The sequence below is a fragment of the Mauremys reevesii genome, linkage group 25, assembly GCF_016161935.1.
Source record: "Mauremys reevesii isolate NIE-2019 linkage group 25, ASM1616193v1, whole genome shotgun sequence".
NCBI lineage: Eukaryota > Metazoa > Chordata > Testudines > Geoemydidae > Mauremys > Mauremys reevesii.
The window spans coordinates 8,446,999-8,473,574 of NC_052647.1; the positions used below are offsets into that span (position 1 = coordinate 8,446,999).

The 26,576-nt window shown below is 49.4% G+C and overlaps 1 protein-coding gene and 1 long non-coding RNA gene across 4 annotated transcripts; both read left to right on the plus strand.

Annotated features, from left to right (window-relative positions):
* Positions 1–69: 69 nt before the first annotated feature.
* Positions 70–26,129, plus strand: LOC120391462. The gene is made up of 4 exons (XR_005591337.1): positions 70–401; positions 1,695–1,827; positions 6,006–6,149; positions 26,035–26,129. It is a non-coding gene; the product is annotated as an uncharacterized LOC120391462 (long non-coding RNA).
* Positions 9,548–21,338, plus strand: LOC120391407 (low affinity immunoglobulin epsilon Fc receptor-like). Of its 3 annotated transcripts, none has more exons than XM_039515071.1 (10): positions 9,548–9,624; positions 11,960–12,145; positions 12,733–12,843; positions 13,848–13,937; positions 14,915–14,965; positions 15,119–15,208; positions 16,387–16,500; positions 17,694–17,845; positions 19,382–19,491; positions 20,639–21,338. In XM_039515071.1, the coding sequence occupies exons 2-10, from the start codon at positions 12,049–12,051 to the stop codon at positions 20,769–20,771; spliced, it is 948 nt and encodes a 315-aa protein (XP_039371005.1). In that variant the 5' UTR covers positions 9,548–9,624; positions 11,960–12,048; the 3' UTR covers positions 20,772–21,338. The 3 variants fall into 3 exon arrangements, with proteins under 3 accessions (XP_039371005.1, XP_039371004.1, XP_039371003.1); XM_039515070.1 differs by lacking the exon at positions 9,548–9,624 and adding an exon at positions 11,318–11,523; XM_039515069.1 differs by lacking the exon at positions 9,548–9,624 and having other exon boundaries at positions 11,318–12,145.
* Positions 26,130–26,576: the final 447 nt, after the last annotated feature.

Consider the following 26,576-nt stretch of genomic DNA (forward strand, 5'->3'; position numbering starts at 1 on the left):
ATAGAATAATGGTGTTATTTCCTTGTCTGATGATTTTCTGTATTTTTCTTGGAACATAAGGTTGTTTTTGCACAAAGAGTTCTAATAGTCCTTGAACTCAAGTCTGTGCTTTCGTTGCGTCATTCATACCAGGACTCAGTGATATAGATCCCAACAACTTTATGATTCTACACTGACATGGAGAGGAAATGGTTGGGCCAAGGTCTCTGACCTGACAATTGTGACAATGGGAAGTGTGACCACAGGCGTCCGTTCCCCCGGAAAAGCACGATGACGGCTCCTATCCATATAAACGGCACTGACGAGAGGAGCAGAACAGGGACATCCACAGCCATGCATCTGGACTGCTCCTACCATAAATGGGACAACTCAGAGCAGCGCATCTGGGAGAGGCGGTAAAGGTGAGTTGGCGTTAGGAAGGGTGGGCTTGTGATTAAGGAGCTGCCCTGGGAGTCAGGAGGCTTGGGTCCGATTCCTGGCTTTGCTAATTTGAGGTTAACCCGTGCCAAAATTCAGGGTAGTTTCTCTCTCTCTCTCTCTCTCCCAATTAGTGTCTTGGTTAAATATGGATATTACCATCATCCACATAAAATCCTTTTTTTTATCATGGGGCAAACTCATCCCTGGGTCACTCCAGTGCTTTCAGTGTTACTATTCCAGGGACAAAACTGGTCCCTACATGGATAATCCCATTTTAGTTTGGCATCATCCTGCTCCCATGGGCCTCCCCAGGTTTTATCCTGAGCCCAGTTCATGCTGCAGCAGAACTTTGGATCTCAGACCCTGATCCAACAAAGGCACTTATGCATGTGTAGCCCATTGGTGAGCACATGTGACAGACCTCCTTCTGTGCTGATCTAGGAGATGATTGTGTAGTTTTGTCTCAAGTGTCGTAGTTCCTGTTTTTAGCCCCGGAGGACTCCAGTTCAATCCCCAAGTTGTTACCTACTTTAGCAGCTGTCAAACAACTCTACACACCTGATTATTGTGTGGGATAATATGTGCTCAGAGCAGTAATTTTCAACCTGTAGTCCATAGACCCATGGGGGTCTGCAGACTATGCCTAAGATTTCAATAGGGGTCCACACCTCCACTGAAAAGCTCAGGGGTCTGCAAATGACAACAGGTTGAAAATCACCAGCTTTGTCTTTAAGTGCTTTGCTGCATTGTGGTCTCAGTACCCTGTAGATATGTGGGAGTGGTGGTGGTGGAGGTGGGGTGCTCTGGTTTGCTCAGCGCTGCTGAGAGATCACAGCTCCCTTGGCCTGCAGAAGGAATTTGGGAATGCTCATCCCATGTGGTATCAGGCCCATCCAGTGCTAACATGAACTGGATTCCAATCTTGGTTATGCTGGTATCAGTGCCATGACTATGGATTTAGAACTCCATAGAAAAGCCCTGTGATGCAGAAGTGGAGCATGGGCTACCTGACTGTGAGCTTACTGAGGTAAATATTCCATCACTGAATCCAACAGTTGGCTTGAAGGAAAAATCAATCAGCCCAGGAGAGCAGAGGTGCTTAGATAATACAATGGTCGACTCCGGTATCAGAGCATAGTTAGGTCGAAGGCTGTGAATGGGGACGGAGAGTGTGTTGTGGTTAGATGGACACATAGAAATGTCCAGCTGCTGTGAAGGAAGGTCTGAGCCAGGCCAGAAATATCAACCTGTTGATTCCAGTGGCATTTTTCTAGCCCCTGCCTGCCCTGACAGAGATAAGGAACCTAACGCACAGTATGTCGAAGGAGCTGGCTGAGGTGAGAAGGGACCATGACAGACTCCAGAAGGTCTTGAGCAGGGTGCAGGATGAGTTACAGGACACCACAGGTAAGAGGGCACCGGACAGGGCTCTAAACCAGTGACAGCGTTTACCGCAAATGCTCAGTCAGTGAAAGCCAACAGAGAACAGAGCATTTGACTGTCATGTTCCCAATAGGCCTATGGCCTGTGCAGCTCCCCCTGCACTGAAACTGACCACATCTCCTCAGCTGGGGGTCCTAAGAGGCTGTCGAGCCAGCACAGATGTCTCCTATGCCACCCTCCTGTCTGGCCCCGGTTCTCTCATTGGTTCTATGCCTTGGGCACTAGAATTGGTGTCGAACCCGCCAGAGGCTAAGGGAACCATAACCCATTCCCTGATACCTGCCCTCCACCCAATAAAAATGGACAGCGCTGATAATCTTGGCCCTAGTTGGCTAAATACATAATCATCGAATATCAGGGTTGGAAGGGACCTCAGGAGGTATATAGTCCAACCCCCTGCTCAAAGCAGACCTAATCCCCAGACAGTTTTTTACTCCAGTTCACTAAATGCCCCCCTTAAGGATTGAGCTTACATCCCTGGGTTTAAGCAAGCCAATGCTCAAGCCACTGAACTATTCCTCCCCTGATGAAGCCTAACATGGGATGGATACAATATTGTATGGCAGAAGCCACCAGGTGGTGCTGTTGTACATCAGCTTGCAAGTTCTCTTTCCAAGCAGGTCAGCAGTATTTGGTCTTTGAAGACATACTACGTTGTTTTTCGCAGGCTGTGATGTTTTTTGGGGGGAGCTGTTGCAACTAGCAAAGGAGTTTGCTCCCTGCCTGACACTCTCTAACTAGGTTCAGTTCTTGGGGCAGAGCTGGAGCCAGGAAACTGGGCATCAGCATCTGGACTGAGATCACAGTCTGTCCTGCGTTTTGTGCATGGGCACCTCTTTTCAAGGACTAGTGCACAGAACGAAAATCAACAAGTTATACTAGGAAAATATTAAATCACTGCACCCGTCCACACAATGAGGCACTTTATATCCATATAAAGGGCTCTTTAAACCGGTTTCTGTACTCCTCCCCAATGAGAGGAGTAGCGCTGAAATCAGTATTGCCATTGTCAGATTAGGGTTAGTGTGGCCGCAAATCGACGGTATTGGCCTCCGGGAGCTATCCCACAGTGCACCATTGTGACCGCTCTGGAAAGCCATCTAAACTCGGATGCACTGGCCAGGTAGACAGGAAAAGCCCTGCGAACTTTTGAATTTCATTTCCTGTTTGCCCAGCGTGGAGGTCTGATCAGCACGGGTGGCGATGCAGTCCCAAATCCAAAAAGAGCTCCAGCATGGACCGTACAGGAGATACTGGATCTGATCGCTGTATGGGGAGACAAATCTGTTGTATCAGAGCTCCGTTACAGAAGACGAAATGACAAAGCATTTGAAAAAATCTCCAGGCTATGATAGACAGAGGCCACAGCAGGGACTCAGCACAGTGCTGTGTGAGAAGCGTAACGGAAAGCCAAATAATCAAATGGACGCTCATGGAGCGAGGGAGGGGGGACTGAGGACTCCAGCTATCCCACAGTCCCCGCAGTCTCCGAAAAGCATTTGCATTCTTGGCTGGGCTCCAAGTTCCTGAAGGGTCAAAAACATTTTCCCGGGTGTTTCAGGGTGTTTGTCGTAATTTACACCCTTCCTCCCCCCCCCCGAAGGAAAAGGGGAAAAAAATCGTTTCTCGCCTTTTTTCAATGTCACCCTATGTCTACTGCATGCTGCTGGTAGATGGGGTGCTGGAGCGCTAAACAGCAGCATCCTCTCCCCTCCCCTCCCCGGTGGCAGATGGTACAGTACAGAAGGACTGGTATCCGTTCTCGTCATCAGCCCGTGAGTGCTCCTGGCTGGTCTCGGTGAGGTCAGCCGGGGGCGCCTGGGTAAAAATAGGAATGACTCCTGGTCATTCCCAGCAGACGGTACAGAACGACTGATAACCGTCATCTCATCGCTAATTTACAATGGCATGGCAGATGGTGCAATATGATTGGTAACTGTCTCTGCTATCTTGCAAAGGCAAATGAATGCTGCTGTGTAGCAGTGCAGTACCACGTCTGTCAGCAGCATCCAATACACATACGGTGACAGTGACAAAAGGCAAAATGGGCTCCATGATTGCCATGCTATGGCGTCTGCCAGGGCAATCCAGGGAAAAAGGGCGCAAAACGATTGTCTGCCGTTGCTTTCCCGGAGGAAGGATTGACTGATGACATTTACCCAGAATCACCCGTGACACTTTTTGCATTGGGATCTCAACCCAGAATTCCAATGGCCAGGGGAGACTGCGGGAACTATGGGATAGCTACGGGATAGCCACAGTGCAATGCTCAGAAAATCGACACTAGCCTCGGTACATGGACGCACACCGCCAAATTAATGTGCTTAGTGTGACCGCGTGCACTCGTCTTTATACAATCTGTTTTACAAAACCGGTTTATGTAAAATTGGAATAATCCCGTAGTGTAGACATACCCCCAGATGGAGCACTGATACCAATGCAATTGATACTAGAGGCATCTCTGATCCCCTTTAGTAGCTAAACCCAATAAAGAAGGTTATGAGTCTGCTACTGCCTCCATGCTGATGTCATCCAGGGTCAGCACAGAGCAGGGACTGGACCTGGGATGTTCCCAGGGAGCAAAAAGCTGCTTTACCATGGGACATTCTGAGTGTCATGCTAAGGAAAGGTGCTGGGGAGAACAGCAACATGGCCATGGGGACAGGGCCCTGGAGAAGGAGGCAGCACTGCTGGGTTCTAGTCCTAGCCCCATGAGTGTGCTCTGCTGGACGACTGTGAGGCACGTCTCTTCCTGCTCTATGCCTCAGTTTCCTCACCTGTAAAATGCACTGGAAACTGATGTTGTCCAAGCTGAGAATAGCTCTGGCTTGAGCAGTGGCTGGGCCAGCTTCCCCCTCTTCAGTGGCTCGCACCAACCTGCCATGGCCCTGACCTCCAGGCACCACCTCATGGAGTGAGTAGGCAGATCAGTCCTAGGAGCTGGCTCATTTCACACCACCTGCACAGAGGTGGTTTTGGAAACAGACGCTGTACACATATGGACTCTGTTCTGTTGTTAAGTCCCACAGCCACACTGGGAATTGGACGGGAGATGATTTTGAGCAGGGGCAGCCTGTGGAAGCCAGGAGCACGTGGAGCATTTGCAGGGGTGCTGGGATACACGGCATCCACCAGTGGGAGTTGTTCTAGGAGCAGAGCCATCTAAATCATGTTTCTGCAGTGCAGGCGCAGTCAGGTATAAGGGTCTTTGTGCCCTGACTGCCCTCTGTACTGTGATGAGCAGCCACCCATCCTCTGCCTTCTTCCATCCATCCATCTTCCTCTTACCCACTGACTGCACCACCTGGCCTGCCAACCCCTGCTGTTTGGATGGTGACATTTAAAGGCAGCTAGAACTGTATGAAGCAGCTAACATCCACCAGGGTCCTTCCATCCAAAGTTATTGCTACCCCACCTCCCTTGTACTGGGGCCCAGGGCAGGGTCGTTCCCCTCAGGGCTCTAGCATTAAATGTGGCTCCCGCCCTTCCCCCAAGAAGAAGCAATTCCCGGCCTGGTAGATCTCACTGCCAGGCTTTGCTTCCTGACACTGGGCCAGAGTTTGATCTCAGGTGCACTGCTGTAAATGCAGAGGCTGTACTGGCTTCAGGGGAGTCACCCCAAACTGACATTGATGTCAATGGGATCAGCATCAGGGCCATTCACCCTCAAATGTAATTTTCTTAATTTCATCCCATTGCTCCTGGCTCTGCCTCTGGGTGTCTCTGCTGAGAGGAACGATGATCTGATGTGTCACACACAGGACTGGCACCTGGGTTCTGTTCCAGCTCTGCCACTGACTCCTTCAGCAGGCTGGGCCTCAGTTTCCTTCTCTTTAAAATGGAGATAATAACCCTTCCTGTGTCTCTCTTGTCTATTGATCCTGGGAGCTCTGTGGGGCAGGGACTGTCCCATTGTGTGTCAGCGCCGCACCCAGCACAATGCGGCTGTGATCTCAGCTGGGGCCTCTATCTGGTCCTATAAGTGCTCCCAAATCACCTATTTGCATCTTTAGGGGGCTCTTCTGTCATTAGATGCAGGCACTTGGCTCCCATTGAAGGCAGTGGAGTTGCTTGTGGGTTTCCAAGAACAGAGTTTGGTTCTTTGTGTGTGATTACGCAGCGTTTTTTCATACTCATTACAGATAAGTGGAGAAGGCGACAGTCATCCTGCTCCCTACTGTTATCTGATGGTCTGGAGCAGACACCAACTAATACCAATTAATACCCGAGCTTGTGCTTTACCTGTTAGGACATTGAATTCTTGTGGATCAGTGACTTGGAAACAGGTAATGGAATTTTTGATGTAGAATGCAACTCCCCCTCTGCTCTTGCCCCCTTGATCCTTCCCAAGGAGGTTAGAACCATTGATTTTAACAATCATGGGAATCATCCCACAAGGTTTCAGTAATACCAGCTAGATCCAATTTATGCTAATAAATGAGCCATTCCAATTCCTCATTTGTTACCTAGGCTCCTAGCATTGGTATAAAGGCAATTCAGGAATTCCTTCTCTTCATGTCCTTTGGTTCCATGATTAATTTTGTTCTCAACCTCTTGCTTTTGTGCTGTGCTCATATCGTCCCTCCTTTTACCCTCCCCTTTTGCTATTGGTTTAGCCCTTTAAAGGGGCACTAACATCTTGAGCACCGGGATGTGGTACCACTGTTCTTTTTCTTGGTGCCTCCTGCAGGCTGCTGACCAATCCAGTGTGAAGATTACCTGGACATCTCCCAACCATCTCCCCCAAATTCCAAGTTTAAAGCTCTCTTAATCAGTTGTGCCAGCCTCCATCCTAGAAGTCTATTTCCCTCCCTACTCAGGTGAAGTCCATCCCAAGAGAACAGTCCTCTGTCCATGAATGCCTCCCTGTGGTCATACATCCTAAATCCCTCCTTATAGCACCACTGCCTGAGCCATCTGTTGATCATCATAATCCTGTCACACCTTTGTTGCCTTTCTCTAGGAACAGGCAGAATCTCACTGAAGATCACCTGAGCCTCAATTTCCTTAAGCATCTTCCCCAGCCTGGCAGAATCTCCCTTGATATGTTCCAGCGAGAATCTAGCCATATCATTTGTTCCCACAGGACAAAGAGTGGATTCTTTCCCGTTAGGATCCTTTTCAGTTTCAGGTCCACCTCCCGTATCTTAGCACCCAGCATACCCTTCTGTTCTCTGGATCAGGTCTGGTTACAGGCCTGTCTATTCTTCTCAGTAAGGAGTCCTCAATCATGTAGACCTGCCTTTTCCTGGTGATGGTGTGATTCTCCGGTCTATCCCTTGTTCTCTCTGGCTGCAAGTCCTCTCAATTCCTATTCTCCCTTGCAATCCCTCTGCAACCCATCCCGTATCCTCCTGGGGCTCATATTTGGTGTTATCTCCACTGACTCTTCCCCTCTTCCTGTAGGACATCCTTATTCAAGTGGCTGCTTGGAGACAAATGTAAACTCTCCAGTCCCTGCCGGAGTAAGAGCCCTCAGAGCTGTTCAGAATAGATGTCATGAAGGCCCAAGGGGGTTAGGTTCATGATCACAAGTAATCAGTGTTGTAATACAATTACTCCCTTCCCCATATGTTTTGATGGCCAGTAAAAATCAGGGGCTTGGTCCTCAGCTGCTATAAGTCCATGGAGCTCCATGAAAGTAAATGGAGTTACACTGCTTTATACCAGCTAAGATTCTGGTCCTTCAGCCTCAAGATATATAGACATGTATGTATCCCTCCCCTCCCCCAGCGCTGACCCAGACACACAAGACACCTCTTTGCAGGGCACAGCGGAACGCTCCACCCAAACAAAGACATCTGTGGGGAACATAATCCAGGCTGGGAGTTGGTTGAAGAAACTGTAGATGAACCACTGACTAAGGGCTTCTCTATATGGAAAAGTGTTACCACTTACGCTCAAGCAGCATTACAGGTCTTGTTATCCCCTTCTAATCCCATATGTGGACAAATTTATTCTGTTTAGCCTAAACCCCTTCCAAAGTGACATAAATAAACTGAATGAAGGTCATTCTTATGCTGGACGAAAAGAATCCACAGGAGGGGTGTTTAACCTAGGATAACAGAGTCAATTTAATTCACAGTTTAGTTCATACCAGTACAATGTAGAAAAGGCCTAAGAGTGACCACAAGGGGGCCAGATCTCCCACTGATGTAAAACAGCATCTTTCAGCTGGAGTCAACGGGGCCAGATCCTCATCTGTAAAAATTGCCATCACTCCATTGAGGTCAATATACCCATTTACGCCAGCGAAGGATCTGGCTCTATGTAATAAGCTTCCACACACTGAAGAATGGAACTGTGCCCAGAACTACCTCTGGGACTAGGAAGAGGGAAATTAACTAGATTGAGGAAGCTCATCAGAAATGACCCTAATGTTTTAATTGAGGAAACTCTGTGCAGAGGCTGCTGGAACCAAACCATGGAGCCCCACAGGCGGAAAAGCCCAGACACCCAGGCACAGTGAGGCTTCCTGCTTGTCTCCGGCTGAGCTTCATATCCCCGGTCAACACAGCCCCTGCGTCGTCCATGTTCCTGGTTTTGTTTGCCCCCATACAGTCATCTGTGCCCCTTGCCCCGCCCACATCCAGCCTTGTCTGCCCTTGTCCAATAACTCTGACCCTCGTTCTATGTCCCAGCCTGATCTCCCCCTCGTACAGTTATCTGCAACCCCCACCCCACCCATGGCCTCAGTCTTATCTGCCCCTTTACAATTTCCCCATGACTCCTGCTCGGCCCATGTCCCAGCTTTGTCTGCAGCTGGTACAGCTATGGCTGTACCCCACTCCAGGCAAGCGCCTATGCATGGTACGACCTCCCACAGCCAATCCCACAGGCTCCAACCCTGTGCACACTTCAGTCCCTCTCTGCTGGGCTGTCTCTAGTGAATCTTGCTGATTGGCATTTGGCTGTTCCCCTTCCCTGGCTCCTGCCTGTCTCTCTGTCCATCCTTAGCCTGTGAGTTCCTCAAGACAAGGGCCGTCCCTTCTTGTGTTTATGGAAAGCACCTGGCACGTTGCAGGCACTGCCACAAACATGTCTTCAAAATGTACACAGCAGAGAATTAGCCAGGGGAACCCACTGCTGCTGGATGTCAGTGAAGCCGAGGGTGACGGGCCTGATTCTGATGTCCAAACAGGGCCCTTTGCACGGATATAAAGAGACCTAAGAATCAGGCCATATTCATAGCAAGCATAAAAAAAGCCAGTTACATTAGACAGGATAAAAAATATATATATAAGGGCTCTACCCCTGTGCCCTTCTGCTTCATGGCACAAATCAATCACTAATTGCCTGGAGTCAGAAATGTCCCCATACTTCAGAATTGTCCACCTTAATTCTATTTGATTTGAATTAATGGCTCATCCCAAAGGGACATGGCCCCTGCAAAGTGAGCACCACCCAGGTCCGTCTCTGGCAAGATACTTGGAGTGGTCTGACTGCACACTCCTTTTGTGTCCATCACTGGCAATCATAAGCTTTTTGGCTCCCACATGATTGCTGGTGTTTAGCAGCATTTCTTTTTACACATGCACTGGAATTTGTTGGTCTTTAAATCTTATAATGCTTCCCTACCAAGAAAGCTGCTGATCCCAAACCAGGGCTGATGGAGGCGATTGCTAAGTTCAGATTCTAATATCCTCATTTCTCATCTTGTCCTGCCGCTTGATATGAAACAGCTGACGGAGACAACAACAACATCAGGGGAATCAACAGCATCAGTCCGGTGTCCTTCACAGTCAAAGGATTTCAAAAAGTGTCAATTTCATGGTTTCATATATTTAAATCTGAAATTTCATGGTGTTGAAACTGTGGGTGTCCTGACCCAAAGGTGGTGGTTGGGGATTGCAAGGCTATTGTACAGGGGTTGTGATATTGCTGCCATTACTTCTGCACTGCTGCTGGCAGCGGCACTGCCTTCAGAGCTGGGTGGCCGGAGAGTGGTGGCTGCTGGCTGGAAGCCCAACTCTGAAGGCAGCGTTGCCACCAGCAGCAGTGCAGAAGTGAGGGTGACATGGTATGGGTGGGGTCATCACTTTATTGGAGGGGGCAGGGCTGGCATTATGGGGGCGTGACCACCCAGGATGCTGTGGTCCATGGTCACCCCCCGCAAGCCCACACACAGCCAGCCCCAGGCCTCTTTAACCCCCTGCAACCCAAATGCTCAGCTTGGAGCCAGGGAGGGTCTGGGCTTAGGGCACCCCAGTTGAGGACTCGCTCCCACCTCCAGGAACCTCCCCTGGCTGGAGGAAGTTGCTGGTGGCTGGTGGCAGTGCAGACGTAAGGGTGGCAATCCTGCAACCCCTCTGCAATAGCCAGATGTCGTAGTCCATGATGTGTTTTTCATGGCCATGAATTTGGAAGGGTTGTACTCATGATCATCCTTGGGATCGTGTAATCGCTGACCTAGTGGATTTTGTGCTGACGTGAGTGAGAGCGTGTAGAGTTATCAGCGAAATCTGAGATGTCTCTCCATGGAGTCACTACGAGGCAACGGACGCTCTTGGATTACAAGTGGAAGGAAGGGATTCTGGCTACATCCCCCTGCACGGCTAGCCTGCCCGCCCATTCAAATTGCCCATCAGCAGAGTACCTTGGCATTGGTTCCACCCATGGGACAGTCTCTGGCTTCCTTCAGCTGGACAAGCGGTGCTTAGAGAGTGAACACTGCCACTAAACTCTTAACTAGCTGGTGTGAACGAGCCCCTGGCAGGGTTACAGCTGGTGTAGCGAGCTCCACTGCCCTGCAGTCGCTATTACATGTTCCCACATACCCTGAGAAGTCCACAGGAGATTATCGGATCTAGCAGACCCTGGGGTGTCTAGGCTGGTGTAGAGTGTCCCCTTAGTTCTTCAAGTGTTCATTTGCCATTGTGACAAAGTTCCTCCTCTACCTGGGTGGGTCCTGCGCTTATTGGCGGATTTGCTCACCTCAGTGATCTTCCCCTCTGGTGGAACCCACAGTCTGGGTCAACTCCTCCTGTGTCTGATCAGGAGTTGGGAGGTGTGGGGGGAAGCCGGGCCCGCCCTCTACTCCGGGTTCCAGCCCAGGGCCCTGTGGATTGCAGCTGTCTATAGTGCCTCCTGTAACAGCTGCATGACAGCTACAAATCCCTGGGCTACTTCCCCATGGCCTCCTTCAAACACCTTCTTTATCCTCATCACAGGACCTTCCTCCTGGTGTCTGATAACACTTGTACTCCTTAGTCCTCCAGCAGCACACCCTCTCACTCTCACTCTCAGCTCCTTGTGCCTCTTGCTCCCAGCTCCTCACACGTGCGCCTCACTGACTAACTGGGAGGCTTTTAACTAGCTCCAGCCAGCCCTTGATTGGCTTCAGGAGTCCCAATCAATGTAGCTGTCTCCACTGCCTTCTAGAAGGATCTTATTTGGCCCCAGGTGTCTTGATTCACCTGGAGCAACTGCCATTTGGTTACCATGGTACCAGGGATTTGTTTAGCCTGGGGCTCACTACTTTACTGTAGCCATCTGGCCTTGCCCCATCACACGTTCAAATGCAACAAGTTTCCAATTGGAAGAGTGATTGTGACTCCAGCTATTGGTGAGAAACTGACATTTTTCTGATCATGAAACCTTCTGCTAACGCCACCCGCTGTCCTATCTAGTGTGTCCAGGAATAGTACAGGACACCATCAGGTGAGATGCTGACAAAGGGTGCTCTATGTACATGCAATGTAGGCAGTGGTCTACGGTGGCAGACTTCTGCCACTACAGTGGCAAATTTACCCTGGCCGCCCCCAAGTTATGCAAGACCACGCTGCCACTCACTGGACTTTGGCAATGCCGCCCTTTCCTTCACAATATAGGAGTGACGGGGCCAAATGTGCCACCCTAGGCCTCTGAGGAGGGGGATGGCACACCAAAATTTTGCCTAGGGTGGCAGATTGACTTGAGCAGCCTCTGGGAGAGAAGTGCTGATTTCAACATGCTCTGATAAAAGTCAATGGGAGTTGAGCAATCTCAGAGCCTAGAAGTCTAAGGACCAGAAACTGGAACCACAGAGGCTCTGTGATTTGGCAATGACCTGGAGAGGAAATGGTTGGGTCACAGTCTCTGACCCGTGTGACCACAGGCGTCCGTTCCCTTGGAAAGGCATGATGACGGCTCCTATCAATATAAACTGCACCGACGGCAAGGATCAGAACATAGACATCTGCAGCCATGCACCCAGACAGCTCCTACCACAAATGGGACAACTCTGATCAGGTGGAACTGACGGTGCAGGGAGCGAGCAGAGTACCTGGGAGAGGCGGTAAAGGTGAGCTGGCCGGAGGAAGGGTGGGCTTGTGATTAAGGAGCTGCCCTGGGAGTCAGGAGGCCTGTGTCCGATTCCTGGCTTTGCTAATTTGAGTTTGGCTGGTGCCCACAATCAAGAGTGTTTCTCTCTCCCCCAGTTAGTCTCTGGATTAAGTCTGGATACTCCCATCATCCACATAAACTCCTTTCTTATCATGGGGCAAACTCATCCCTGGGTCACTCCAGTGTCTTCAGTGTTGCTATTCCAGGGACAAAACTGGTCCTGTGACCTGCCCATATCTTCCCACTAGAGCCTGAGAGGATTCTCATGCTCCCTTTAAGGCAGGAGCTTCTCAATCTGGGCGTCACACTCCCCTGCCCTTCCCATACTGCCAAAAGGGAGAGGAATTCCCAACATGGAAAATGGAACATAGTGAAGGCTGAGAACTACCTCAAGGTATTAACCCTATGGTGAATCCCTCCCTTCCCCTTGTTCAGACATCTTCTCTTGTAGGGAACCATGTTCAGTCCCGGGAGTTTCTCCCCAAAGGGAGTGTTAGGAGGGGTTGATCCTGCACTGAGAGATCTAACCAGTGTTGTTCCCCACAGCTCTTTGCCTCTCCAACTTTGCCCAAGGGAAGGCCAATGTGATCCTGTACGTCCTGCTAGCGATTTGCATTGCAGTGGCCACAGCTGTCATCGTGGTGAACCTTGGGAAATGTAAGTCTCCTGTTCATTTCTACCTTGGCCTCAGATCTCATCTGCCAAGAGCGAGGCTGCTCTGACTAGTTTTGGTGGATTTTAGCAGTGGGGCACAAAATTGGGCTGAGAATGGAGGCTCAGCTGTGATGTTAATTATGGAGCAGTTGCCAGTGCTACGTAACTTTCACTCACCTCTGAGCTAAGGTGACCGGATTTTCAAAGGGGTGGGATTTGTCCTTAGCATAACTCCCACTAGCTTTCCATGGAACCTGTGCTTGTAAATCTAGAAAAATCCCACCCAAAATCAATAATTGCACCATGTTTCTGGTGACATTTTCAAGGTTGTGAAATAGCCATACAAAAATGTTCTTTTTTCAACGGTGTGCTGGAGCCAGTGCAAAGGGGTGACGCGGATCCTGCTAGCAGAGAGGGAATGTCTGGAAGTGAGACCAATTCAACCGGGCATGGCACAATGCGCTGCCACAATTGCCTCTTCCACATTAACACACTGAGAGCTAGGGCCTGACAAATGCATTCCTTTCCTTTCTAACTTTGCAACCAGTTAACCACACACAAATCGAGACAGGCTCCTTGTGGCAGCAGGCAGCTTTCTGCTCTGCACAGCACTCAGAGCTCTGCATTGCTCTGGGGAGGCTGAGCCTTTCCACTCTCAGCTTTGCTGTGCCCCTTTGAGTTTTCCAGCCACATTCCTCACCTGTGTGTAGCAGTAGCAGCTTCACGGCACATCTTGGAGCCACTGACAGCTCAGTGTAACATAGAGCAGCCCCAACACAGCTCTACATTCTACCAAGGACCAAGCTGATGTCCTGAATAATGAATCCCTGTGTTGAGCACAGTGCGCCTGTAGCGAAGGATCACAGCTAGCATGAAGGACTGGACATCAGAAGTCTTGGGTAGTACCTGTGAGGAAACTGCATTTTCAGCAGCATGGATGTCTCCAAAGATATGGTTTCCCCCTGCTGATAAATTTTGTTCCGCTATCAAAAGTCTCATGTCTACAGTGTCCAAGGGTCTTGCCGAAGCCCAGGCGGATAGAGACACTATAAGAAGAGATGCCAAGAGAAATCTGTCACATCACCAGGACTATCTAGGTGAGAGGATAAAGGAAATATTTCTATTCCTTGTCAGACTTCGAGGATCTTTTTTGGTCCTTACATCTCAAGGGAGGGCAGAGTTGGGCCCACGGGGTCAGTTGCAGGGCTGGTGGAAGTTGATGTAGCTCCTTGGACTTCAGTGGAGCTGAGCAGACATACCTCAGCTGGGGATCTGATCACAGCTCAGACAGGGCTCCAGATTATTGTGGGGTGTGCGACAACCACGGGAGGTGGAACAGCTCTTAGAAGTTGTTGGATAACATTGTCCTACTCCTAGGATCACTGATTAGCCAATGAAATCTTGTTTTGATGAGGTCACTTTTCTACCAGTGTCTCATTGGTGGGGAGTGTTATCCTGCTGGGGAAGCCTTGGCGTAGATGCAATTGGTCTGTCCCAGGAGTAGGCATGTGCCTGGGGCCCCCATAAAGACAACTACTGCTTGGGTGAGTGGGAACTGAGATCCGTCTCCTCCAGGACACTCCCCTGCCCGTCTGAAAAAAGGAAGCAGGAATATGGCTCAGGGGAGGCCCCAGTCTGCCCAGAAGAGTGTGGTAATGTGTCCCCAAACACCCAGCAAATGGACCTTCATTTCTCCGTCCCTCAGTTTCACTATCTGTGAAATGGGTATCATTCCTTGTCTATTTGTATTGTAACCATCTCTTGCTCGGTGTCTATGCAGTGCCAGAGCAAGGGTACCCAATCTCAGTTCGGGTTTGTGCAGCACCTGGCACAAAGGGGCCCTAAGCTCAGGTGGGGCTTGTAGGTAGCACGGTAATTTAAATCAGTAATAGCTATAAGTGAAACTCATTTACATCCTTGCAAACGACTGCGCTTGCTCCATACATTTCACACACTCCTGTATGAATGGTCCTTATCCAGCGCTCCTCAGTGGTCGAGCTTGTGGGTGGGGCAGCATGAGGTTCTGTGTTGTTATTTAAATTGGAAACTTCCCATTCTCTCATTTTCCTTTTAGAGTTGAAGATGTCCAAAGAATTCAACGTGTTTAACAGTCGACTTCTTAATGGTATGTTCTGCTGATGTTTCCCAAGAGGTTGGGCATAAACAGTTCCCTTGTCACAAGATGTGCAATAAAATCCTGGGGGTTGCACATGGGTGGGGTCTCTCCCTTCGATCCGCCCATGTACAGCAGTTCTTTTCTACCCTGTGTTGTTTGCAGTGTCCAAGGAGCTGGCTGGGGTTAGGCTGGGGATCGAGGAGATCCAAGCTGATCACGTGAAAGACCAATCACATCTCCAGGACGCCATAGGTAAGAAACATCCTTTTTCTTCCAATGCCTGATCACTGCTGCTTCCTTGTAGAGGGACTCCTGAGTCTGATCTTTCCCTGTGAAGGGCAAACTGAAATGGAAGGAGAGAAGGAGGATGACAAAGGGGAAGTGTGATGACGGAGCAGGGAGCCCTACATGGATAATCCCATTTTAGTTTGGGCTCAGCTGCATCCTGCTCCCATGGGCCTCCCCAGGTTTTATCCTGAGCCCAGTTCATGCTGCAGCAGAACTTTGGAACTCAGACCCTGATCCATCAAAGGCACTTATGCATGTGTAACCCATTGGTGGGCATGTGTTACAGGCCCCCTTCTGTGCTGATCTAGGAGACGGTTCGGCAGCTTTATCTGAAGCTGAAGTAGTTCCTGCTTTTAGCCCTGGAGGACCCCAGTTCAATCCCCAAGTTGTTACCCACAATAGCAGCTGTCAAACAACCCCACGCTCGTGATTACTGTGTGGTGTAACGCATCTCAGAGCAGTGGTTTGCGACCTGTGGTGCGTAGACCCATGGGGGTCCGCAGACTATGCCCAAGATTTTCAAAGGGATCCTCGCCTCCATTCTAAAGTTCAGGGGTCCAAAAATGAAAACAGGTTGAAAATCGCTGGCTTTGTGTTCAAGGGCTTTGCTGCATTGTGGTCTCAGTACCCTGTAGATATGTGGGAGTGGTGGTGGCGGTGGTGGGGTGCTCTGGTTCGCTCAGCGCTGCTGAGAGCTCACGGCTCCCATGGCCTGCAGAAGGAATTTGGCAATGCTCATCCCATGTGGTATCAGGCCCATCCAGTGCAAACATGAGCCGGGTTCTGATCTTAGTTATGCTGGTGTCAGGGCTGTGACTAGGGATGTAGACTTCTGTAGAAGAGGCTCATGATGCAGAAGTGGAGCATTGTGAGCCTACTGAGGTAAAAATTCCCTCACTGAATCCAACAGTTGGCTTGAAGGAAAATCAATCAGCCCAGGAGAGCAGAAGTGCTTAGATAATACAATGGTGGACTCCGGTATCAGAGCATAGTTAGGTCGAAGGCTGTGAAAGGGGACAGAGAGTGTGTTTGCAGATGGATGGACACATTTCCAGCTGCTGTAAAGGAAGGTCTGAGCCAGGCCAGAAATATCAACCTGTTGATTCCGGTGGCATTTTTCTACCCCCTGCCTGCCCTGACAGAGATAAGGAACCTAACGCACAGTATGTCGAAGGAGCGGGCTGAGGTGAGAAGGGACCATGACAGACTCCAGGAGGTCTTGAGCAGGATGCAGGACGAGTTACGGAACATCACAGGTAAGGGGGCACCAGCCAGGGCTTGAAACCAGTGACAGAATTAACCACAAATGCCCAGTCAGTGAAAGCCAACAGAGAACAGGGCATTCAACTTTCAGGTTCCCAATAGGCCTGTGGCCTGGGCAACTCCCCCTGCGCTGAAACTGACCACATCTTCCCAGCTAGGAGTCCCCAATGGCTGTAGAGCCAGCACAGATGTCTCCCATGCCACAATCCTGCCCGACCATGATTCTATCATCGGTCCCATGCCTTGGGCACCAGAGGTGGTGTAGAACCAGCCAGAGACTCAGGGAGCCATAAGCCATTCCCTGATACCTGCCCTACACGCAATGGAAATGGACACAGCAGATAATTTGGCTAAATACATAATGAAGCCTAACATGGGATGGATACAATACTGTATGGCAGAAGCCACCAGATGGTGCTGTTGTACATCAGCTTTCAAGTTCTCTTTCCAAACATGTCAGCAGTATTCAGCCTTTGAAGACATGCTGTGTTGTGAAGCCATACTGTGTTGTTGGTTTCAGGCTGTGATATTTTTGGGGGGAAGCTGGTGCAACTAGCAAGGGAGTTTGCTCTATTCCTGACATTCTCTAACTAGGGTCAGATCTTGGGGTAGAGTTGTACCCAGTAAACTGGGCATCAGTGTCTGGGCTGAGATCCGAGATTGGTCTGCATTTTGTTTATGGGCACCTCTTCTCCAGGTAGGGTGACCAGATGTCCTGATTTTATAGGTACAGTCTCGATATCTGGGGCTTTGTCTTATATAGGTGCCTATAACCCCCCACCCCATGTCCCAATTTTTCACATTTGCTGTCTGGTCACCCTATTTCCAGGACAAGTGCACCCAGCAGAAATCAACAAGTTATATTAGGAAAATATTCACTCAGTGATTCATTTTTCAATGAGAAACCGATCAACCAGGCCCTGCCATCTGCTACCACATATCAGAGGGGTGACAATGCCTTATAACTTATAAAACATCCCCACAGAGGATGAATGAGCACCCAGTGGAAGGAAAAAAAATCCAATTTCAGAGAATACACAAATTCAGTGCAAATTATTTACTTGAAGCCAGTGAGAATGTCAGAAGTAAATAAGAAGTATGGGGACATGGCTAAGTTTTTACACTTCATTTAGACTGCATTTTGACTCTCTGATGCAGGCTTGTCCCATAATTTTACTTCTCACAGAAGTCATCTGCACAAAATGTCCACCTGGCTGGCAGCATTTTGAGAAAAAATGCTACTTCTTTTCAACATTGATTAAATCCTGGTCGGATGCTAAGCAGTTCTGTACCAATGAAGGCTCTCACCTGGTTATTGTTAACACCAAACAGGAACAGGTAAACCATCCACTCAGATTCCTATTGTGGAACATGCAGAATGGAAGGAAATAAGCACAAGGGACCAGATTCTGTTCTGCTACACCAGGGTGAATCTGGAGTTACTCTAAATTTACCCAAGCGTAACTGAGATCACAGTCTAGCCCAAGTTTTCCAGGAATTTAGCAATATCTTTGGATGTAGCTTTCTGTTCAAGAAGAATTGAGGGAACCTAGTGTCATTTGAAAATTGTCGAGTTAGCTTTGTGAAAAGAAATCTCCATGTCGGATGTGGATGATTCTATATGAATCAAAATTCATGTATGGGGGTATGTTGTAATCTCCTGTGAATACAAATCATAGAGTCCCATAGGGACCTAAAAATACTATTTGATTGCTACCGACCTGGGCAGGAATTCAGCTGCTGACCTGGAGGTACAATGCTTTTCAGAGCAGCTCACTACTACACTAGGGAAGGCTTTTTCATATCTTAGGGAAGACCCCACCCCATATTCCTCATCAGGACTTTGCAGAAGGAATCCTGCCCTGATGGAGAATACACCTTAAGTTTTAAATTGAGCCCAGTGCCTGCTGGGAAAAGAACTTTAGGAGACTAGTGGGTGCTGGGAGGATGCCCATGTAGTGCAGAGGTGGGCAAGGTACTGGTGTGAATCTGGAGTCACCAGAACCAAAATCTGTCTCATGATCAGTACAGACCATAGCATGTGTATTTTGCTATCCCGTCCTTGGGCCGGGATTTAAGGCACCCCCAGTAACAAGGTTGCAGAATGGGACTCAACAGGGACTACAAGATGGTTCCTTGGTCCCTCTTCACGGAGGAGACCTATGGCCATGGGATTGACAAGCCCCAAAAGCCGGCCTTCACCAGCTGTAGGAGGCTAGAAAATTATGTCCAGTCCTCAGGGAACAGCAGGGTAATATTCAGCCTTATTACTGTCACGTATCGGTATTGTGGTAGCACGTAGAAGTACAAATCAGAGCCCTGTTATCTAGGTGATGTGCACATCATCACAAAAAAACAGTCCCGGCCCCAAACAGTGTTCGTCTCCCATTCTGAAGGGGAGATTTGCAGGGCAAAGGGCAGAGATGAGGCATTTGAAATACAGCTGGTCAGAAAATGAGCTTTTTTTTTCTGTGGAAAATTTCATTTATTTGGGCTAAAAATTATATACTGCAAATTTTCAACTGAAATCTGAAACATTTCTATTTGGAAATGCTGCTGTAAAGCCTCATGGGAGCTGTAGTTTGGATGCTTCAGGCCCCCATTCTTTAGAGGTCGGGCAACCCAGTCAGTCTACATCTCCCATGATGCACAACGGTCACGCCTCTTGAAGAGAGGAAGCGATGCATCATGGGAGTGCCTGGTGCATCATGGGAAATGTAGGGTGGCAGCCCTAATGTAAAAGGTTGGAAAAAGTGGGGAAGGGATGAGAATCTACAGCCACAGACTCTGCTGGCCACAAACACAGTCACCCTGAAGCCTCCTCACCTTCTGCTTGGGATCATGATTGTCTTCTTCACCTATTTTCCCATATAGATGTTTTTGTCAAACCAAATCATGGAGCCTGACGTGTACTGGCTGGGCCTCAGTGACTCAGCGAAGGAAGGGGAGTGGCGCTGGGTGGACGGCAGCCCCCTGTCTGTCAGGCAAGTCCCTCTTTGTTCAGCCTCTTTTGAGAGAGAGCTGTCCCTTACAATCAGCTGTTTCTGCTTTATCTCATGTCCCTTTAAAGAGCCAGACGGAGCATTAATACCAATGTAATTGATACTAGATGGATCTCTGGTCCCCTTTAGTAGCTAAACCCGGTAAAGAAGGTTATGAGTCTACTACTGCCTCCATGCTGATGTCATCCAGGGTCAGCACAGAGCAGGGACTGGACCTGGGATGTTCCCAGGGAGCAAAAAGCTGCTTTACCATGGGGCATTGTGAGTGTCATGCTAAGGAAAGGTGCTGGGGAGAACAGCAACATGGCCATGGGGACAGGGCCAAGGACAAGGAGGCAGCACTCCTGGGTTCTAGTCCCAGCCCCATGAGTGTGCTCTGCTGGCAGACTGTGAGGCACGTCTCTTCCTGCTCTATGCCTCAGTTTCCTCCCCTGTAAATGCACTGGAAACTGATGTTGTCCAAGCTGAGAACAGCTCTGGCTTGAGCAGTGGCTGGGCCAGCTTCCCCCTATTCAGTGGCTCGCACCAACCTGCCATGGCCCTGACCTCCAGGCACCACCTCACGGAGTGAGTAGGCAGATCAGTCCTAGGAGCTGGCTCATTTCACACCACCTGCATGGAGGAGGTTTTTGAACCAGAAACACTGTACGCATATGGACTCTGTTCTGTATTAAGACCCACAGCCACATTGGGAATTGGACGGGAGATGATTTTCAGCAGTGGGAGCTTGTGTAAGCCAGAAGCAAGTGGAGCATTTGCAGGGGTGCTGGGATACACAGCATCCACCAGTGGGAGTTGTTCTAGGAGCAGAGCCATCTAAATCATGTTTCTGCAGTGCAGGCGCAGTCAAGCATTGGTCTCTTTGTGCCCCGACTGCCCTCTGTGCTGCGATGGGCAGCCACCCATCCTCTGCCTTCTTCCATCCATCCATCTTCCTCTTACCCACCGACTGCACCACCTGGCCTGCCAACCCCTGCTGTTTGGATGGTGACATTTAAAGGCAGCTAGAGGTGTATGAAGCAGCTGGCATCCACCAGGGTCCTTTCATCCAAAGTTATTGGTTCCCCACCTCCCTTTTAGAACTTCCATACCCACCTCTAATTCCATTTGGCTTCGGTTTCCTTCTCAGGTTCTGGGCATCTGGGGAACCCAACAATGTTGGGCATGAAGGGGAAGACTGTGGCAGCCTGCGCTTCAACGGGAAGTGGAATGATGCCACCTGCTCTTTGACTGAGCACTGGATCTGCGAACGGCAGTGCTAGCTGAGTCCCTGAATCCACAGCAGGGAGGGCAGGTGTCACACAGACTGCCCCACGTGGGACTTCTCCGGAGCTTTCATCTCTCTGAATCGGTGATTCTCAGACTACTGCTCGTGAGCTGCAAGAGGCTCTTTAATGTCTCTCCTGCAGCTATTTGCAGCACATGCTATTAAAACACTGTGATTTAATTATTAACCATCCTAAATTATTAACCAATCTGGATGCTTTTACTATGTTATTAACCCATTAAGTTATCAGCCTGAACTAAGCTACTAACTTATTTGCTGTGAGAAAAATATGTATAGATATAAAACTACATATTTCCTGTCACACCGTTTAAATATGAATAGTACTATAGTAAATGAAACAATGAATTCACCCTACTGTGGCTCTTTTGCATGATGGTGATGGCTAATTTGGCTCCTTAGCCGCTGAGGTCCGTGTATCACTGCTCTACATGCTGGGCGGCTATTGCAGCAAGTGGAGCTATGGGACAGGATCATGGAAAGCAGAGGTGGAGAAGCTGACTGGCATTGGACTGTCTAATCCATTTCCCTCCCATACTGGGGCCCAAGGAGGGGTTGTTCCCCTCAGGGCTCTAGCATTAAATGTGGCTCCTGCCCTTCCTCCAAGAAGAAGCAATTCCCGGCCTGGTAGATCTCATTGCCAGGCTGTTCTTCCTCACACTGGGCCAGAGTCTGATCTCAGGTGCACTGCTGTAAATGCAGAGGCTGTACTGGCTTCAGGGGAGTTACCCCGAACTGACATCGAGGTGAGCGAGATCAGCATCGGGGCCATTCACCCTCAAACGTCCTTTTCTTAATTCCATCCCATTGCTCCTGGCTCTGCCCCCGGGTGTCTCCGCTGAGCGGAAGGATGATCTGATGTGTAAGGCACAGGACTGGGACCTGGGTTCAGTTCCAGCTCTGCCACTGACTCCTTCACCTGTCTGGGCCTCAGTTTCCTTCTCTTTAAAATGGTGATGATAACCCTTCCTGTGTCTCTCTTGTCTATTGATCCTGGGAGCTCCGTGGGGCAGGGACTGTCCCATTGTGTGTCAGCGCCGCACCCAGCACAATGGAGCTGTGATTTCTTTTGGGGCCGATAGCTGCTCCTATAAGTGCTCCCAAATCACCTATCTGCATCTTTAGGAGGCTGTTGTGCCAATAGACACACACACTCGGCTCCCATTGAAGGCAGTGGAATTGCTTGTCTGTCTCCAAGGGCAGAGTTTGGTTTTTTGTCTTATACCCCTGACTAAATCTTGGGGGGGGGGGCACTGGTGGGTGGGACATCCCAGGAGGCTTCTGCTCCTTGGGTTGGGGGCTGCTGAGGAGGAGCTGCTCCGGCCTCCCCGGGGACTGCTGCTGTGAGGGGGCGGGGCCAGCGGTACCAGCTGCAGGGGCAGCATGAGACTTCTCGCATGTGTCGCTCAAACTGAAGTCCCCCATGATCACACAGCGTTTTTTTCTATTCATTACAGATAAGTGCATAAGGAAATGGTTATCCTGTTCCCTACTCTTATCTGATGGTCTTTAGCAGACACCAACTAATACCCCAGCTTGTGCTTTATCTGAACAGCTAAGGTCAGAAGCTCCTTTTCTCTGGGCCAGCAGGTCCCTGACTAGCTGTTGCTCACCATTCTAGACCATGGAGGACTTGGTCTTTGTGGTTTCCAAAATGGCTGCTCCAGAGACTCCTATCTAGACAAGCTTGGATGACTCACCTTCGCTGCTCCTCTCCTCTTAGCCCCCTATTTCTTGGGGCTGGGGGCAGTAGGTTGCAGAAGGACTACGGGGCCACCAGCAGGCCAAATATACTCTGCTTCAAACCAACTTTAGCCAGTCTGTGCCCAAGAAGAGTGGTCCCCCTTCCCCTGAGCTGGAAGCCATCCACACTCTACAGCCCCCTCTCCCCACAGAAGGTGGACCATTGTTCTACAAAACCAAAACCCTCCATCACTTACCTAGCCAGCAGTTCACTTCCATAATCTGCATTCTGTCTTCCTTTACTCGTAGGACAGGAAGGATTTTTTCCAAAGGTGGCTTGGACATTCTTTTTCTTCAGCACACTTCTAAGTGCCCAGAAGTCATCTGCTATCTGTGAGATACCCCAAGGGGCGGTGACAGTAATGCCAATATGAACCATCACCAATAGATCCTTGAATGTTGACTTCTGAAGCCTGTCCAATCTTGGTGTGATATCTTATGTCTTGGCTCTGGGAGGGCCGGGGACAGTTCTGTTGTCCTCCTATCCCTTGCAGAATGTTCTTTCGATTCTTTGGAGGATTGAATCTCCAGCAATGATAATCTGTCTTCCTTGGACAGTTGGAGAACTCTGTTCAGCCAGTCTTGATTTTCTTACAGGTTGGGCCAAGCTACGGTGGATACTCACACGTTCCTGGGATACCAGACATCACGGCACTTCTCGGAATGGCATGTGCCCACCCATGCCTGCATTACCTAGCCCTTGCCACTGTTACTTAGTCTGCATGGTGTCTCCAAGGCCACACTGCATGGGGGATGCCATTTTTGAGTGCGTCCTGCTCCCACTGGCCCGTCCTTGGATGTAGCAGGTGTACAAAGTCATACTGGCGGGGAAGAGAAGTGCATTCTCCAAAATGGTATCTCCCATTTGATAGGGGGGAAAAAAACCCAGGTTTTACCAGTACCGGATGGGAGACAAACCAGGCAATAAGAGGACCATCTGGTGTGAAACCAGGCAAGAGGTCTCCATATGCCAAACTGCCATTCAAAAATGTTCTGTATATCTCCATTCTCTTGTGAGGTACCTTCCAAAGTTTCCACATTCACGACCTGGCACATCATGCGTCCATCTTGTATTCACAAAACAGTGTGCACACTCACGTGGCCATATAAAGTCAATTTTTGCCCAGTGAACTCCCCTTTCTCTGGTGTTGCCCGGTGGCTGTTCTGTCTGGATTGTGGTGAGCAGTGGGGCATTGTTCATGAGGTGTCGAAGGAGGAAATAAGGCAAATGAACCACACATTACCAGTGGCTACACACATTTCTTTGACTTTCAGTTTGCCAGGAGCTGGTGGAGTGATGCTGGCGTTGTGTATGGGGGTGGCATTAATCAAAGGGGGTCAACAAAATCTTTGTTCTCTTAACACTATGTTGGATCCAGATCTTCCTTATTTGAGTGGCTGCTTGGAAAGAAGTGTAAACTCCCCAGTGCCTGCCTGAATAAGAGCCCTCAGAGCTATTCTGAGTAAATGTCATGATGGCCGAAGGGGGTTAGGTTCATGATCACGAGTTATCAGTGTTATAATACAATTATTCCCTTCCCCATATGTTCTAATAGCCAGTGGTCCTCAGCTGCTATAAGTCCGTGGAGCTCCATGAAAGTATATGGAGTTACACTGCTTTATACCAGCTAATTTTCTGGCCCTTCAGCCTCAAGATATATAAACATGTAAGTATCCCTCCCCTCCTCCAGCACTGACCTCAGCCATGCAGAACACCCCCTGCAGGGCACAGCAGAACACTCCACCCAAACAAAGACATCTGTGGGGCGCATGATCCAGGCTGGGAGTTGGTTGATGAAGTCACTGTAGATGAGCCTCTGACTAAGGGCTTCTCGATATGGGAAAGTGTTACCACTTATGCCAATAGAGTGATACAGGTCTTGTTATCCCCATCTAATCCCACATGTGGACAAATTTATTCTGTTTAGCCTAAACCTCTTCCAAAGTGACATGAAATAAATTGAATAAACACCATTCTTCTGCTGGACAAAGAATCCACATGAGGGGTTAACCTAGGATAAGAAAGTCAATTTAAATTCACAATTTAGTTCATACCAGCATAACGTAGAAAAAGTCTAAGATTGCCCCAAAGGGGGCCAGATCCCCAGCTGTGAAAATCGCCATCACTCCACTGGGGTCAATACCCCCATTTACACCAGCTAAGGATCTGGCCCTAGGTAATAAGCTTCCACACACTGAAGAATGGAACTGTGCCCAGAACTAGCTCTGGGACTAGGAAGAGGGAAATTAACTAGATTGAGGAAGCTCATCAGAAATGACCCTAATGTTTAAATTGAGGAAACTCTGTGCAGAGGCTGCTAGAACCAAACCATGGAGCCCGACAGGAGGCAAAGCCCAGACACCCAGGCACAGTGAGGATCCCTGCTTATCCTCGGCTGAGCTTCATATCCCCGGTCGCCACAGCCCCTGTGGCGTCCATGTTACTGGTTTTGTTTGCCCTCGTACAATCATCCGTGCCCCTCACCCTGCCCACGACCCCAGCCTTGTCTGCCCTTGTCCAATAACTCCACCCTCCTTCTACGTCCCAGCCTAATCTCCTCCTCATACAGTTATCTGCAACCCCCACCCCACCCATGGCCTCGGTCTTATCTGCCCCTTGTACAATTTCCCCATAACTCCAGCTTGGCCCATGTCCCAGCTTTGTCTGTGGCTGGTACAGCCACGGCTGTGCCCCCCTCCAGGCAGGCGCCTATGCATGGTACAGCCTCCCACAGCCAATCCCACAGGCTCCAACCCTGTGCACACTTCAGTCCCTCTCTGCCGGGCTGTCTCTAGTGAATCTGCTGATCGGCATTTGGCTGTTCCCCTTCCCTGGCTCCTGCCTGTCTCTCTGTCCACCCTTAGCCTGTAAGTTCCTCAGGGCAAGGGCCTTCTTTTCTTGAGTCTCTGGAAAGTATCCAACACATTGCAGGGATTGCCACAAACATGTCTCCAAAATTTACACAGCAGAGAAGTAGCCAGGGGAACCCACTGCCGCTGGATATCAGTGAGGCAGAGGGTGAAGGGCTTGATTCTGATTTCCAAACAGGGCCCTTTGCACTGATATAAAGGGACCTTCGTGTAACTAAGAATCAGGCTCTATGCATTTTAAGCATAAAAAGAGCCAGTTACATTAGACAGGATAAAAAATAAATATAAGGGCTCTACCCCTGTGCCCTTCTGCTTCATGGCACAAATCAATCACTAATTGGCTGGAGTCAGAAATGTCCCCATGCTTCAGAATTGTCCACCTTAATTCTATTTGATTTGAATTAATGGCTAATCCCAAAGGGACATGGCACCTGCAAAGTGAGCGCCACCCAGGTCATTCTCTGGCAAGATACTTGGAGTGGTCTGACTGCAAACTCCTTTTATGTCCATCACTGGCAATCATAAGCTTTTTGGCTCCCACATGGTAGCTGGTGTTTAGCAGCATTTCTTTTTACACATGCATTGGAATTTGTTGGTCTTTAAATCTTATAATACTTCCCTACCAGGAAAGCTGCTGATCCCAAACCAGGGCTGATGGAGGCGATTGCTAAGTTCAGATTCTAATATCCTCATTTCTCATCTTGTCCTGCCGCTTGATATGAAACAGCTGACGGAGACAACGACAACATCAGGAGAAACGACAGCATCAGTCCAGTGTCCTTCAGCCTTCCGCACCACACACATTTCACTTCGAGATGACAGGGTCAGTATAACTGTGGTTCTATATGTCCATAGCTTCATAGAAAGCCTGATGTCATGATGGACCCACAGAGACTCCTGAAGGACCTGAAATGCGGCAGCTTCTGCTGCTATATGAGCTACGGGCACCCACATCTCTGAAGCATCTTCCAGGACTGTCTATGATGCTGCCCAAATATTTAACAGTCTGCACAGGTGAATATTGAGCTCTTTCTAATTTGGAGCTGGAGGCTGTTAATGCTAATGGCCAGGGACTTCATTTTATCTGGGTTAATAGCCAGACCAATGCATGCGGCTTCTCACCTGACCAGCTCACCTTCAGCTGCATCAATTCACGGAACTGGGCCTA

Coding starts and splice junctions, on each gene's coding strand:
- LOC120391407 (XM_039515071.1), top strand. CDS start 12,049: ATGCACCCAGACAGCTCCTACCACAAATGGGACAACTCTGATCAGGTG. Junction 14,966..15,118: donor TAACAGTCGACTTCTTAATG/GTATGTTCTGCT, acceptor TGTTGTTTGCAG/TGTCCAAGGAGCTGGCTGGG. Junction 16,501..17,693: donor CGAGTTACGGAACATCACAG/GTAAGGGGGCAC, acceptor TACTTCTCACAG/AAGTCATCTGCACAAAATGT.